The sequence below is a fragment of the Nanorana parkeri genome, unplaced genomic scaffold, assembly GCF_000935625.1.
Source record: "Nanorana parkeri isolate BGI_ZX_2015 unplaced genomic scaffold, ASM93562v1 scaffold919, whole genome shotgun sequence".
Taxonomy (NCBI): domain Eukaryota; kingdom Metazoa; phylum Chordata; class Amphibia; order Anura; family Dicroglossidae; genus Nanorana; species Nanorana parkeri.
Genome location: NW_017307187.1, coordinates 32,330 through 48,454, shown reverse-complemented (window position 1 = coordinate 48,454; position 16,125 = coordinate 32,330). Strand labels below are relative to the sequence as shown.

The 16,125-nt window shown below is 43.8% G+C and overlaps 1 gene segment (V, D, J or C); it reads right to left on the bottom strand.

Moving 5' to 3' along the window:
• The window catches only part of LOC108794952, a 91,079-nt gene extending 81,596 nt beyond the window's left edge, over positions 1-9,483 (bottom strand). Inside the window, 1 exon segment of the V gene segment in view lies at positions 9,408-9,483. Within this exon segment, the coding sequence occupies positions 9,408-9,456 (49 nt within the window).
• Positions 9,484-16,125: the final 6,642 nt, after the last annotated feature.

Below are 16,125 nucleotides of genomic sequence, written 5' to 3'. Positions count from 1 at the left end.
CCCGTGTCGGCCACCGACCCTCTAGTATTCGGTGACTGGCCCAACCTCTCGCTTAACAACTCTCCCCTAAACCCTGCTCCCCCCTTCTTCTCTCTCCTGTCCCCCCCCCCTTTTTTTTTCTTTTCTTTTCTTCTCACCTCTTTCCTAGAGGGACTCTCCCCCTTCCTGAGCTCCAGCCGACAGTGAGGATGCCTCCAGTGTCCTGTACCGTGGTGTCCTGGAATGTCAAGGGTCTGAACATTCCGGAGAGTAGAACTGCCGTTCTCAACGAACTCCAACGCCTGAAGGCCCAGGTAGGCTTTGTCCAAGAAACGCACTTCAAGGCCACTAATATTCCCAGATTTCAGAACCAACACTTTCCACATGCCTTCCACTGTGGCTCCCCGGATGGTAAATGCAAGGGAGTGAGCATTGTACTGCATAGGACCGCACAGTGGAAGTACATAGACATGCAACATAGTCCAGATGGCAGATTCCTTTTTGTGAAGGGCAGCATGGGTCCTACTTTATGCACGTTCGCAAACGTATACTTGCCTAACGTAGGTCAGATACCTTTTTTGGAGTCCACCCTGGAGCAGCTGGGGGAATTCACGGAGGGAGTCCTAGTACTAGGTGGGGATTTCAATATGGCCCTAGACCCTACTCTGGATAGCTCAAGATCAGCTTCACACCTCTCCTTCTCTGCTCTCCGGAGGGTCAAAAAATGTCTGCGGCACTTCCAATTAGTGTATATATATGGCGCACACTGTACCCTAAAGACCGTGACTACACATTCTATTCCAACCCGCATGATTCGTACTCCCGGATAGACTTATCAGGGACCTGCAAGCGGTGAGAGGAGTAATTGCACTATCAGACCATGCCCCGATTTCTTTGACCCTTGCCCTGCAGCCGCAGGAGCGGAGGGCATGGAATTGGCGCCTAAATGATTCTATCCTGCATGACCCCATCCTGGTAGAGGAGATTAAAGCTGACCTGGCCACTTACTTCGCTTGCAATGACACTGAGGAATGTGATCCCATGATCCTCTGGGAGGCCCATAAGGCGTACATCAGGGGTACCTTTATTAAACAGGGAGCACGACTCAAAAAACAGAGGTTGGCCAAGGTGGAAGCCCTGTTAGCGAACATAGCCCGCCTGGAATCGGTCCACAAAAAGTCACTGGCCAGGTCTGTCCTCGGGGAACTAACGGGACTTCGGGAACAACTGTTGTCCCTGTGCTTAGGTAAGGCTAGGAGTATACTATCTAGGTGTAAACGAGTTTTCTATGAACTGGGCGACAAATGTGGCAGGCCACTAGCCAGGGCGTTACGTACGCAGCAAGCCCAATCATATACTGTATATCAGAGATACTGGCCCCCTCCGGGAAGAAGTTGTGTAAGACTGCAGAAATAGCAGGGGTATTTGCAGAATACTACTCATCCCTATACAACCTCCATAGCCAACATACTCCTCCTGCTACGCTGGAACTTCGAACAAAGATTGCGAGATACATAGCCGAATCAGAGATGCCGGCTATACCCGAGGAGGCGGTGCGCTCCCTGGAGACACCTCTTACCGGAGAGGAACTAGTTGCTGCCCTACGCAGGACTAACACCGGTAAAGCGCCGGGGCCGGATGGCCTTTCTTTACCCTACTACAAGACGTTCATGGAAATCCTATCCCCCTACTTCTTGAAAGGCTACAACGCAATCGGTAGGGGCATGCCGTTTCCCATAGACTCCCTGCGAGCACATATCGCAGTCATTCCAAAACCGGAGAAAGATCCTCTTCTCTGCTCTAATTATAGGCCCATCTCACTACTCAACTCTGACCTAAAACTTATCACGAAAATATTGATATCCCGCTTAATCCCCTATTTACAAGACATTATCCACCTGGACCAGGTAGGCTTCATGCCATCTAGAGAAGCACGTAATAATGTAACACGGGTGCTAGATGTCATCCATGAGTCCTCCACCCGGGGAAACCCCCTTCTGCTACTGTCCACCGACGCGGAGAAGGCTTTTGACCGCGTCGATTGGCAGTTTATGGAACTGACGCTCCGGGCGTTGGGACTGAGTGAGGTGATGATGACATGGATAATGACGATATACTCCAGGCCGACAGCCCAGGTCCGGATCAATGGAATGTTATCGGGAACCTTTGCAATATCCAATGGCACGCGGCAGGGCTGCCCGCTGTCACCATTGATCTTTGTCCTCACCCTAGAGCCCTTCCTCCGCAGAGTCAGAAATAACTGTAATATCGAGGGGATAGACCTGGGAAGAGGGGGTAGGCACAAAGTAGCGGTGTTCAACAACGACCTGCTGTTCTTTCTTACGAAACCTACTATATCCCTACCGAACCTTATGCAGGAATTTGAGAAATACGGGGCACTGTCATTATTCCTCATTAACTTTCAGAAATCCACTGCCCTCAACGTATCCATCCCTGGCTTCCTCTTACCGGGCCTGCTGGCTGCCTTCCCATTTCGGTGGACGACGGAATCACTGAGATATTTGGGTACTAATATCCCGGCGGACCTTTCCCACACTTTCAGCCTTAACTTCCCTCCACTGCTCAAAGACATTCGGTGGGATCTCTCGAGATGGCATGCAGGTAAATTTTCGTGGTTTGGTAGATGTAATATTTTGAAAATGAATGTCATGCCACGTATTCTCTACCTTTTACAAACTCTACCAATACATGTACCACAGTCCTTTCTCAGGGCAGCTAACTGTGCCTTTGGGAAATTCCTGTGGGCTCACAAGACACCGAGGATCAAAATATCGATCCTGCGGATGCACAAACTGCACGGGGGACTTAGCCTTCCCGATGTGACTAAATACCACGCTGTGTGCCATCTGACGAGGGTGATTGATTGGTCCGTCATGGCTCTTTGAAACAGTGGATTGGACTCGAACAGTCCGTTAGTGGAGTACCCCTGTCGGCGCTGCCCCGGTGCAGAAGCGATATCCCGAACTCAGTGAAAAACCATCCCACCATAGGTGCTTCTTGGACAGTGTGTCGCAAATATTTCCCCGTGGAGGGAATATTACCAGCTCCCTCACCCTTATTTCCCATTCTGGACAACCCTAGTTTTACCCCTGGAGTGGGAGACCCGGGTTTTCGAACATTACAGGAGGCAGCCATCCACGAAGCAAGGCACTTCACAAGGGAAGATGATTGGGTAACGATGGGAGACCTATCGGTGGAACCCCAGTGGTCCCCTCTAAACTTTTGGCAAAGGGTGCCGCTAACCCACTTTTTTAGGTCATTGCCGCCTGCCAGGACATTTGCTCGCCCCCTGACAGAATTTGAGAGAGAATGCGAACCCGGAGAACCACTCCGACACGTAGTATCTAAGGTATACTCCCTCCTGAACCCTCAACCGGGGGATAGCGCCCTACCATACTTCGACAAATGGGAAAGTGAAATGGAGCTAAGCTTCACGCCAGACCAAAAGGAAAAAATGATATACCTGGCCCATAAAACCTCCAGATGCACCAGAATCCAGGAGTGCAACTATAAAATTCTGACACGCTGGTATAGGACCCCTGCTGCCCTTCATAGAATTATGCCGGAGCTGCCACCTGAGTGTTGGCGTTGCGGTCGAACCGGGGGTACCATGCTCCATATTTTTTGGACATGCCCTGAGGTCCGGGGTTTCTGGGAGGCGGTCAAGGCGTTGCTACCCACATTTACTGACCGAGACACCCCAATGACCCCGGAGTTCTTCCTTCTGCACCACAATGAGATACCGAAAAGGTCATACCTGACATCAGTATTGCCACACTTAATGCGGCGAAAGCCTGCATTCCAATACTCTGGCGGGCCCCATGTGTATATGTTACCCTGACCAACTGAGCATAGCAGGTGCCTTCTGACCAGTTGTTGTAGGATTACTAATTACCGAGTGTAAAATTGTAACCACAGGATATTGTTCAACATATAAATGTAACCAAAATAAAAATGACTTTTTAAATGCAATGGGTATCTTCTCAGTATCTCACAGAATAAGAAACCAAAAGGTTCAGAATTGACATGTGACTTCTCCCAGCACAGATTTCCCAAACTCAAACTTTTAAACAGCGCATGGGCAATATTTATCCCATCATGCACAGGACTGGCAATAAGCCAAGACCATTCAAAGTAGAGAAAAAATGTCCACTTTTTTTTGAAAGAAGTCAGCAGTCAATGCTCAGAAACCAGGGATGGTCAGGTTCTCTTTAGTTCAGTTTCCTTGGACAGCCATCCTCAGCTTCCGACCTATACCCTTGGAATGTATTTGCTTACTCCCTACTTCGTGTGGAATTTGGCTTCTGGGATCCTGGTCCTTCCATTGCTACTTACTTTTATCTCCCCCTGGGTTGTGGGCTTGATTTGGTCTTCTATGTGATTCTTTGACGTGAACCATGACGTCAAATATATCCTTTTTGCCATAGACCTTTCCCTCACAATCACCACCAGGGGGCACTAGTGTTCTATATAAAAGTTGGGAGCATTTCATTTAATTTCACTAATTTCGACAGATAAGGCAGAAAGATAACCTCTAACCTAAACCCTTGGAGAAAGTCATGAATATAACATTTTGACAATACTTGATTACACAATGTCAGACTTTAGGTCTACTTCTACGATTTACAACCTTAAGATAATCTAACCTAAAGCAATTAACGTTCTTTCTTAAATTCCTTTAAAATTGAGGTAATGAGTCTCAAGACACATTGGTTTTTAACACATTAAAGAAAAGAAAATACATTGGCATGTACCACATCATTCTTTGAACTCAAAATATAAAAACCCCATATTTAGTAATACACAATAATATATTTCAATGGGTACACTCAAACAATATATAATGAATATAGTTTGGATATTATAAAAGTACATGTATCAAATTTTACTTGAAATTAGTCAATTAAGTAGGCATATAGATGCTGCATATAATATAATAATATAATAACATTATTGCTAATATTACCACCACAATGAATAGTAACGTTTCATAAGGAACTTTTAAATAAGCCCCTTTCTTCTATTCATTGAGCAAAGAAAAGAAAAAAACTCTTTAGAAATTCCAATCACTGTAAGTTGTCTTTTGGGGAGGCAAGAAAGTCATCAATCTAGACCTACACAAGCTGGCACCATCCTTAACTGATGTGCATCTGAGACCCCCACAATTTACGATCTGAGACTATTTATGCTAAAATTCCTAGCTCCTTCTCTGTGAAAGTCTCTGTGCAAGAAGAATGAACTTAAGTTAACCTTCTATCACGCAGACAAAAATGGCCACCAGTATGCCCATAGACACATCTGTAAAATAACATGTTTAGGCCTATGAAATTGATTGATTCGGCCCAATAGTTCTGACAGTGTGAACAAGCTCTAAAACTACATGTGATTTTAACCCTTCAAATTACATTCTATCTACTCTTTTTAAAAGCACTTCTCTGCCTAACACATAAATACTGATATCCACAGATATATGAAAAACACTGCTATCCTTTGTTAAAATACTGCACAGAAACTAACCTTGAAAAGAGGATTCTCAACTGAAGGAAAATGTGTTGGTGTCCGATCCCCGGTTTACTGTGTGCACATTCCAGCTGCCTGATCTTATGTGCCCCTTGCACCACGGTGAGTCTGCCGCAGCCTCCCGGTTCCCTCTGTCTCACGCCGCAGCCTCCCAGTTCCCTCTGTCTCACGCTGCAGTCTCCCAGTTCCCTCTGTCTCACGCCGCAGTCTCCCAGTTCCCTCTGTCTCACGCCGCAGCCTCCCAGTTCCCTCTGTCTCACGCCGCAGCCTCCCAGTTCCCTCTGTCTCACGCCGCTGCTCTGTGTTGGCACTCTTCCCCTCCTGCTGTCGTTGCTGGGCCAGGGATGAAATGGAGTCCCACTAGGGAGATGTGAAGGATGAAGTGCCGGCGGAGGAGAGCTCTGATCCTGCATATGCGCATTTCTCCATGCCACCCGTCCACCCCAACTCGGCACGCCATCCCTGCCAATCCCTTTTGTACACTATGTTAGGCGGCTGCGAGGCCCTCGGCAGCCACCTAACTTGCCTAATTAAAGAGCCGCCTCTGATCACATCACTGCACATCCATCCATAGGGTTCTAGATAAAACTACAGCAGACTACAGTTTCACACAAAATAGACACATACCTGCATTGTAAAATTTAGGGGTAATATACACTTTAATGGTTCCATTTTAGTCTATGGGCAGACAGATGTGCATCCGTTTACATTCTCTTTGTCACGTACCTTGGTGTGAGCCCGAATTGACGAGGGCCTCCCCTTGTGGCTCCCGTCTGTGAACCCCTGAAGGTGGAACAGATGGTACACGGGCTGGGAGCAGCACGGGTGCCAGGAGTGTTGCTGCTGATATCCGGATGGGTGGCGTTGGCACCTGGGTGTAGAGATAGCAGTCCAGTGGGTGTGGGGCCAGCAGAGGAGGACAGTATCCAGGCAGATCTGGAAGCAGAGTGAAGACAGTCTGGTTTGGCAACTGGTGGACAGATGAGGCACAGAATCAGAAGGCACAAGAGGCGTCAGGTAACAGGCAAGGTCAGCAGAAGGAAGACAATGCAATACAGAAGCAGGATCCAGAAGAATGGTCAATACGAAAGCCAGGTCACAACACAGGTCAAGAAGCAGGATCAGGTTTAGCAGGAACAAAGCTGAAGATCACTCAGCAGGGAAGGAGTCCACCAGGTTTCCTTAAATAGGCCGTTTTGGCGCCACTGGCCGTAATGAGCGTACTTGCGTCATTGCGTGCCTTTGAATGCGCATTTATGTACGCTGTATTAACCCCATAGCGCCTTCTTCGTGAGTATTTCTGCACAATAACCCTATCCGGAACTGTGGCATGGGCACTGACCTGACACTCTTACTTTTGATCCATAACATTTAGGCCTAAAAAAAACAGAAAAGGACAAAAATCTGTTCCTTGTTTTATCTAAACGTACTTGGAGGTAATTGGATATAGAGAGATCAGGGGCGGAACTACCACCAGTGTAGCCAGTGCAGCCGCCCCAGGGCCCAAGACAGTTGTAAGGCCCCACTGAGGTTCCTCCCGGGCATTGTAGGCAGAGGGGGACCAGCCGCAGCCGTGGCGATCACTCTTCTCAGGAGGAGAGAGCTGAGAGGAGTGATCGCCGCTCTCGAACACTGAAGCCGGCACACAGTAGTGACGGCTATACAGATTATTTTCCTCCTCAGCTGCTGCAGCCACAGAGTGGTCGAGGGGAGAAGAATCTGTTTAGCTGTCACTACTGTGTGCCGGCTTCAGTGATCGGTCTGTCGAGGCATTCTGCGCAAAAAAAAGGTTTTTATTCTATCAAAACAGATTGATATGATCCGCATATGTGGCCAATGTGTTTCAGGGGTAAAAATTAGTCCCTTTCAGCAGTGCTTAGAAGGTGAAAATTGGACTCAATAAATAGGTGTTGGAGCAGACAAAAGAGATATACTAACATGCTCCACAGCAGCTGCTTTTGTCAGTCACCGCAGCCATCGCCTTTGAGAGTATATTCCACACCCCCGATGAAGAAAGCTCTTTTTGACCCCTGAAACACCTGCTGCTTCCTCCTCCCACTTCAACTGCCATAGTAGGAAGACTGCAGGATCACCCTGGCCGGCTGGAGATTACAGGAGCGGGTCCTGGTGAGACCTTTGGAGAGAAAGAGGGCAGATCACATCTGTGTGCACTGTAAGTTTTTATTCATTCTGCGTCACATCTGCTGACCTCTGCTTTTGCATCACACCCTGACCTCTTCACTATGCGTCACACTCTGACCTCTGTAATGTGTGTCACACCCTTTGGGGGGTAAAGAGGGACAGAGGGATTTGGTTCCAAATGAGGGACAGTCTCTCTAAATGGGTGACAGTTGGGAAGTAAGTATACACACTGTACAGAAAATCATACAAAGTCCTAAATGCTTGCTAAACATAATTCAGCTTTACACTGCTATGCAGTAGAGATAGTCAGTTTTCTATTGAAAAATGCACTAAATGGCAACATGCCCCACCTCTTAACTCTTGCCAGCATTGATGACATAATTTCTGGCATGCATGCAGGACTGTCATGATGTCATTTTCTGATCTCCAGGACTTCCTGTTCCTGCCAACCACCCTGGAAGAGGTTTCCAACCAGACACGAGGAGGCACCGAGAACAGCAAGTCAGCAGATCTTTCCCTTCTAGGCAAAATTAGTAGACTCATAGAACTACAGGGAAAAGTAAATATTTGACATGAAACCTACTGATTCCTCTGATGATCACCAAAGCAGGAACATTTATTACTCTTCACTGAATTTGGGGCATTAATTACTCTTGACGACCACAGAGGCAAAGGCATTTATAACTTTGAATTTGCTCCACCAATAGTGTGTGTAAATCCCAAATAATAATCTGTGGATACAAAGGAGTGTAGTTAAAAAAAATTGTAGACCCAATCATTCGTACACACTGTGTATATTCCTTCTGTGTGAATGGGGGCATTTGTAGTTTATTTTCTTTCCAAAGTGATGGGATTTAAATGGATCCAAGGGTTAAAGATCTCCTTCAAACGCTACTGAACCTGTTCTGATACCAAAACAACTGTAAGAACAGACAAGAAAGGACCCTTATTCTATGTTTGTTTCAAGTCTTGCTGTCTTCCTTATAGGACACTGATCATTATGTATTACTGTGCAGTGTTCTATAAACATGCTGCACTATGTAGTAATGTCTTCATGTGTAATAGAGGAAGGAGGTTTTTGTACGGCTCTTATTCTGACTCCGATCGTTGTGATAGCGAAATATATCCCTTGCTGAGACCTCTATGCCTTGTGGCGAGCTTCCTTTTGTGCTTCCATCTCTGCTTCTTTTCTGGTAAAGGAGCTTTGCACTTTTTTTGATTCCGCATCAGCGCGGGCCTATATTAGCTTGTCGCTTAATGTTAAACTTCTGGAGCGAGAGGATGCACAGCTCTGTATCACTGTGTGAAAGGGTAGCTAGCACCCTGCTGACAGTAATAACTTCCTTCATCATCTTCAGTCACGGCAGTAATTGTCAGAGTGTAACGAGTATAGGAAGATCCATCACTGCTCCCAGTGAACCGTCCTGGGACTCCTGTGTGTCGGGTGGTTGCACTATATATGAGAAGTGTTGGAGACTTTCCTGATTTCTGTTGGTACCAGGCTATAGCATTCCCAGTGTAAGAACTGGATGTACATGTGATGGTGACTGTCTGTCCTGGGGACACAGAGATAGAATCCGGAGTCTGAGTCATCACAATCTGTCCACAGGATCCTGAGGATGGGAAGAGACATATTGATTATTGATAAATGTCTGTATATCTTCCTATCAATCCTGATGTGTGTATTTATTGTACAATGTATAGATGTATGTGCAGAGGATGATGGAAGGAGCCTCATCTCTCACCCTGAATAGAAATGAAGATGACGGCCAGCAGATAACTGTGAGAAAGCATCTTGATGTTTGTGGAGTGTCAGATACAAAGTAGAAGGCGTCTCCTGTACAATGAGATATATAGAGAGAGTGACAGGGGAGATTTTACACCCCACACATTGTGTATGCAAATACCGGGGAGATGGAAATTCTGTGGCTTCCTGTTGCTTGCAAAGACCTGCTTCCTCTTCTGACAGGCAATCCTTACCAACATTGCATACTGCAGACGTGGAATATCTCCCTCTCTCTGCCCCTGCTGCCATAGATATCGCCATAGACATTGCTCAAGATGTTCTGGGGGGGTATCTATGATACAAATAGCCCCTCTAATGCAGAGAAACCAGGGAATGAAGACCCATAGTAACCAAGATACTGGCCCAGAAATAGAGGGAAATTATGTAAGAGGCATGCCTATTGCTTCTCCTACACTAGCAGGGATACTCCAGGATCCTGGGATGTCCCTGGCTTGACCTGCCCCTAGCGAGCAATGGTTTGAAACAGGACCTGATGGAGAAAGAGCACCATTACACTTAAGTGAGACAAGGAGGTCTATAACTAATGCTGGATTATCTCAAATCGGTACTCATCCTCAAGAACTGAGACCTCCGTTAGTGCCATCTGAAACTGATAACGAATAACCAATGACTTGGAGGGACTTTATTAAGTTTATTCCAAACAAAATTCCGTGCCCTAATCCAAGAAGATCTTCGTGAAGATTTTCAGCATCTTGCTAACCGAGTCAAGATGGTTGAAACTGACACTCAAGCGACAAGACAAGATTTAGATTCACTACATCTACAGGTGATTGCTCAGAGCTCTACTATAAGAGATATGCAACGTCATATGGAAGATTTAGACAACAGGGGCCGTAGAAATAATATCAGGATTAAGGGGCTCCCAGAAGTTACTAGACTGGAAAATCTACACGAGACCCTACAGATCATATTCAATAATATACTGGGCAAACCTCCTAAGCATATTGTGGAAATTGACCGAGCCCATAGAGCATTTCGCCCTCGTGGAGCGCCTACAAAACCTAGGGATGTGGTTTGTAGGATTCATTCATATGCTCTTAAAGAGGAAATTATGCAGTTAACACGCAAATCGCAAAATTTGGAGTTCAAGGGGTCACAGATCCAATTGTTCCCAGATCTCTCTTGGATAACCCTACAACAAGGCAGACTTTTACAACCTTTGCTCACTTTACTACGAGAAGCCAATATTCCATATCGATGGGGCTTTCCTTTCAGCCTTACAGCTAGACGAGAGGGCAGATCGGCAACACTGAAAGTCCCTGAAGATCTCGAGGCTTTTTGCGATATGGTCCCAAGGGAGACACCCATGACCATGACCTACATCGAGCTCGATATGAGGTCAAAGACGACCATACTTGATCCATCGGTGTAACCACTTATTGATTATTGGGCATCATATGTATTATGTACCCACACGTATATTATTACATACTAGGATAGATTAATAGCTTTAGTAGTAGAGAATGTAGCATAACCTATGTTAATCAATTAAATTCATTGATTGTTACTTAATCTCTTTTTTTTCTTTTTTGATCTTATCATACCGTTTTGTTTAATAGGTCCTGTTCACGTCCCTAGGAGACTAGGCCCCTCTTTATGGGAATAAAATAGGACTGTACTTTAAATAGTTAGAAATAGGGAGAGTTGCCCTTGACTCACTTCCTCAGTCTCTACCCCCCCTGCTTAGTTTAGTTTTAGTTTAGCTGAATTAGTACATTAGTTTAGCTTTTTTACTGCTTGTATACCCTAGCAGAAATATATAGGATGCTTAGGGTAGAGTCGGACTCTTCGGACTCCGACAATAGCAGTCTTCGATACGATATTTTGTTTATGCCAAGAATATATATTTTTTGTGCTTACTTTATCCATTTTCTTTTTTTTTCCCTCCCTCCCCCTCTACCCCTTTTAATGTTATATGTAATAATTTACTCTTTCTTGTTTGTTTACTCTTTGAAGAAACTCTCTCACGGGAAATTCGTCTTTTTGCCCTATATAAGTGGCTCTTCAAGGATGCGGCCTCGGAGACCTCTTTACTTTCTGGGACGCTATCGAGGTGGTAAGCTTGTTATATATTTTGTAATGATGGACCTATATACAGTAATTCCCGGACTGTAATTCAAGGGACTAAATTCTAATCGTAAGAGGGGATTACTTTCTATAGCGCTTAAACGCCTGGACCCGGACGTAGTATTTCTTCAAGAAACGCATTTTTCTTCTCAGGGTTCACTTAACTTTTTAAGAACCCGCTTCCCGACCTATTATTTAGCTAATTCCACCTTAGGAAAACGGGCTGGAGTGGCGACTCTCCTTAAACTAGGGTGTCCATTTAAACCATCAGAAGTTATTACTCACCCGGGGGGCAGGTACATTATAATAAATGGTACATGGGGACAAGACCAGGTCATACTATGCAATCTATATACACCAAACACTAGACAAATATCGTTTTTGAGAACCATTTTTTCAAAATTGTCTTCTATACCTCACAAATACTTGTTTATTGGTGGTGACTTTAATGTCCTCCTGTCCCCAACTCTTGATAGATTGGGGATTGCTGCAAACCCCACACCTGGGGGCGCAGTAAGATTAGCACATCAATTTCAACTAATGCTTAAAAGATACACCTTGTTTGATGTCTGGAGAACTCAGAATCCAACAGATAGACAATTTACTTTTTATTCCAATGCCCATGAAACCTACACTAGAATAGATCCTTTTTTAGTTAATGATAAAGCTCTACGTGCCACTGTCTCCTCAGATATTACCCCTATTACATGGTCCGATCATGCTCCCATAGTTTTGCCGATACGCTTGTTTCCCCCTCCGGTAAAATTCTATAACTGACGTTTAAATGAATGGCTTCTTAAAAATGAAATAACTAAATCCCAACTAGAGACCTCCTTGCTTGAATATTTTTTCATGAATGAAGGTACCGTGGACCTCCCTAGTACCTTATGGGAGGCACATAAGGTAGTTATGCGAGTTCAATGTATCGCACTTTCTAGTAAGCTTACGAGACACACAGCTTCAACGTTTATCCCTGGAAGCTCAACTTATGTCCTTGCAGCGGAGAATAGCCTCTACTCCCTCCCCTAACTTACTTCGACGAATCCTCTGTTAGGTCACAATTGCAACAATTGGATATGACAGAGGAAGAGAAATCAATGCTTTCTACTAAACAGAAGTTTTACGAGAGAGGCAATAAGGCTCATACTATGTTAGCTCATAAACTTAAAGCAGACCAGACTCAAAATTCTATTCATTCTATCAGAGACATAAATGGCACTGAACAGTTCTGTCCAGATAAGGTGGCATCCATCTTCCATGAGTATTATACCCGTCTTTATAATATACAAGACCCTACATTCAATCAAGATGACCCCACTTTAAAAACCCGTATTATGGACTATCTTTCTGAATACCCTTTTCCTCATATTCCCCAAAAAGAGTGTCAACTCCTTAATCGCCCTATCTGAAGAGTTAAACTTAGTAATCAAAGGCTTACCTGATGGCAAGGCCCAGGCCCAGACAGTTTTTCTTATTTGTACTACAAGATATTTACTACCATTCTTACTCCTTACTTATTAACATTGTATAATGACTTTCTGGAAGCCTCCCCTATCCCCACGTCTATGCTTGCCTCTTACATCACAATAATTCCTAAACCTGGTAAAGATCACCTGGATTGCTCCAACTACAGACCGATTGCTCTTTTGAACTCGGATCTAAAAATCTTTTCTAAATTGTTGGCATTACGATTGAGCCCCTTTCTTCCTTCCCTGATACATACAGACCAAGTCGGTTTTGTCTTAGGCAGACAAGCTGGAGACAATACAAGGCGTACGATAGACCTCATAGAAATTCTAAATCTTTCAGATACGGAATCTGTGATTTTGACCCTTGATGATGAAAAGGCATTCGATCGCCTTAGTTGGCCATTCCTATTCTCCACTTTAGAATATATAGGGATACGGGGACCCTTCCTGGATGCCATTACGAACCTCTATTCCACCCCTTCCGCAGCTATCAAACTTCCTTTTTCATTATCTTCTTTCTTCCCTATACGTAACGGTACCCAACAGGGTTGCCCTCTATCACCTTTGTTATTTACCCTCTGTATTGAGCCATTTGCAAGCCATATTAGGAATTCTCCAGACATCTCTGGCGTACAGGTTAAAGGACGTGCTTTTAAACTCTCACTTTTTGCAGACGATATTTTACTGACTTTGACTAAACCGTTTATTTCACTACCAAATTTACATAGGGAACTGACTAGTTATTCTTCTATATCAGGGTACAAACTCAACATAACTAAATCCGAAGCAATGCCAATCCACATTCCCCAGAAAGTACTGTTGTCTCTCCAGTCTTCCTTTGAATACAACTGGAAAATAGATAAACTAAAATACTTGGGTATTTATCTTACCCCCCAGATGACCTCCCTATACAAGACCAATTATGTTCCCTTGTACCAGGAAATTAGAGATCTTCGTCTGAGATGGAGATCGCACCGTTTATCCTGGATTGGTAAAATGACATCAATTAAAATGACGATCTTGCCAAAACTGCTCTACCACTTTTGGACATTACCTATTAAAATCCCTATACAGGATCTTAAAATGATACAACGTTTATTGCTTCAATTTACATGGGATAATGCTGCTCAAAGGGTCGCTAGGAGAGTTTTAACAGCTTCTAGATCGCAGGGCGGACTGGCGTTTACGGATATACACAAACATTATTTAGCTGTTCACCTACGCCACTTGGCTTCCTGGTCATCTTTAAATCCGCCAAGTACATGGGCAGAAATAGAAAGTCTCTGGATTTCACCACTACATTTAAATTCTCTTCTATGGCCTGACCTCCAGCCTACACATGTTCCCCCACTTTTATTTACCATGCAACATACTAAAGATATCTGTCATTCTGTAGGATTTAAATTTAATCTCACTTCAACCACTACACCTATGAGATCATTTTTACATACGCCCCTTCTCCCGGCTACACTCAATCGACATATTGCTTTGCCTTGGTCAGATCAATCTCTCCTACGCTTTAAAGACATAATTGAAAAAGTAGACAGGACCCTACTGCCATTTCTGATTTTACAAACTCGGTTTAAATTACCAAACAGATCTCTCTTTACATTTCTTCAGATCAAACACTTCACATACACAGTTTCCTCTTCACTTATTTTTTCACCATTAACACTATTTGAAAAACTGTGCTTAGAATGTCCTACTCGTAAACACTTGATAACAGACATTTATAAATTACTTAACTTTATCCGTGTTGTTCCTTTACCGAAGCATAACTATATGTGTAGATGGGAGGGGGCTTTAGGCCGGACACTGGATATGGATGAATGGGAGGATATCTGGACAAACGCCAGTAAGACCTCTATCTGTACTTTATACCAGGAAAATCAGTACAAAATTCTATACCATTGGTATCGTACCCCAGATTTGCTACACCATATGAATCCTTTGCTCTCATCAGCATGTTGGCGATGTACGACACTAAAGGGCAGCTTACTCCACATATTTTGGGAATGTCACAAGATACGTCCCTTCTGGAAGTCTACAATGATTATGCTCCAAAGACTAATCGATGAGACTATACCAGACGACCCTGTATATTTGCTTCTAGCCCTTCCTATTCCACATTTTTTGAAATTTACCACTTAATTCATCAACCATGTCCTTACTGCAGCAAGATGCCTTATAGCCTTAAAATGGCGACAACCTATCCCTCCGTCTTATGAAGAATTATTGCGAAGGATTCATGATATCCATAATTTGGAATATCTAACGGCTCGATTGCATAATACTATTCCTGAATTTGATAAGGTGTGGTCCCCCTGGCAAATATTCGAGAGAACTAGGAGCGATGCCATGCTTCCCGATGTTCTTCATTTCCCATGAGTATGAGTATGAGTACTAAATAAGATTTCCTTTTCCTTTTTTTTTTTTTTCCCTTTCCTTCCCCTTTTCTTTGGATTATATTATTGTTTAATTGAATTAAATTTTTTTATTTTGATTTATATCCCTGTATCTATGTCAAAACCTGAATAAAAACAAAATTGACTATATGTATTTCATTGTTGTATTTAATTCTGTTGACTGCTTTTCCTTATAGTAATTTACCGCTCATTTCTTACTTTTTTTGAACTTCTGTATGTTGTTTCCACCCGGCAATGATGGCTTTCTTTTGGTCTTCGGGAGGAAATTACTTTTTCCACTTACTGACACTTTGGCATTTATTATTCTTACTGAGCACTGACACAGTGGCATTTATAACTTCAAAATTGCACCACCAATGTGTGTGTAAAATTCCCAATTAATTATCTCTAGACAAAGTCTCATCTATTATTTAGCAACATGAAGTACACAGTCTTTTCACATGCATGTGAGAAATAAATAATCACTTTACCAAAATGCTGTAATAGTCTGTATTAAGATCCATTCATATACTTCTGATCTGTCACGGTGCAGTAAATATGTTGTATTCATTCATATTTATGGGATTTATCACATTTTTTGAAGAGCAGTGTATCACAATCCGTAGTATTGCTCTATATTGCGCTTTGGGTTCACTGAAATGAAAACACATTTCATTGGTGTGTTGTGGTACATTTGATAATGAATGACACCACA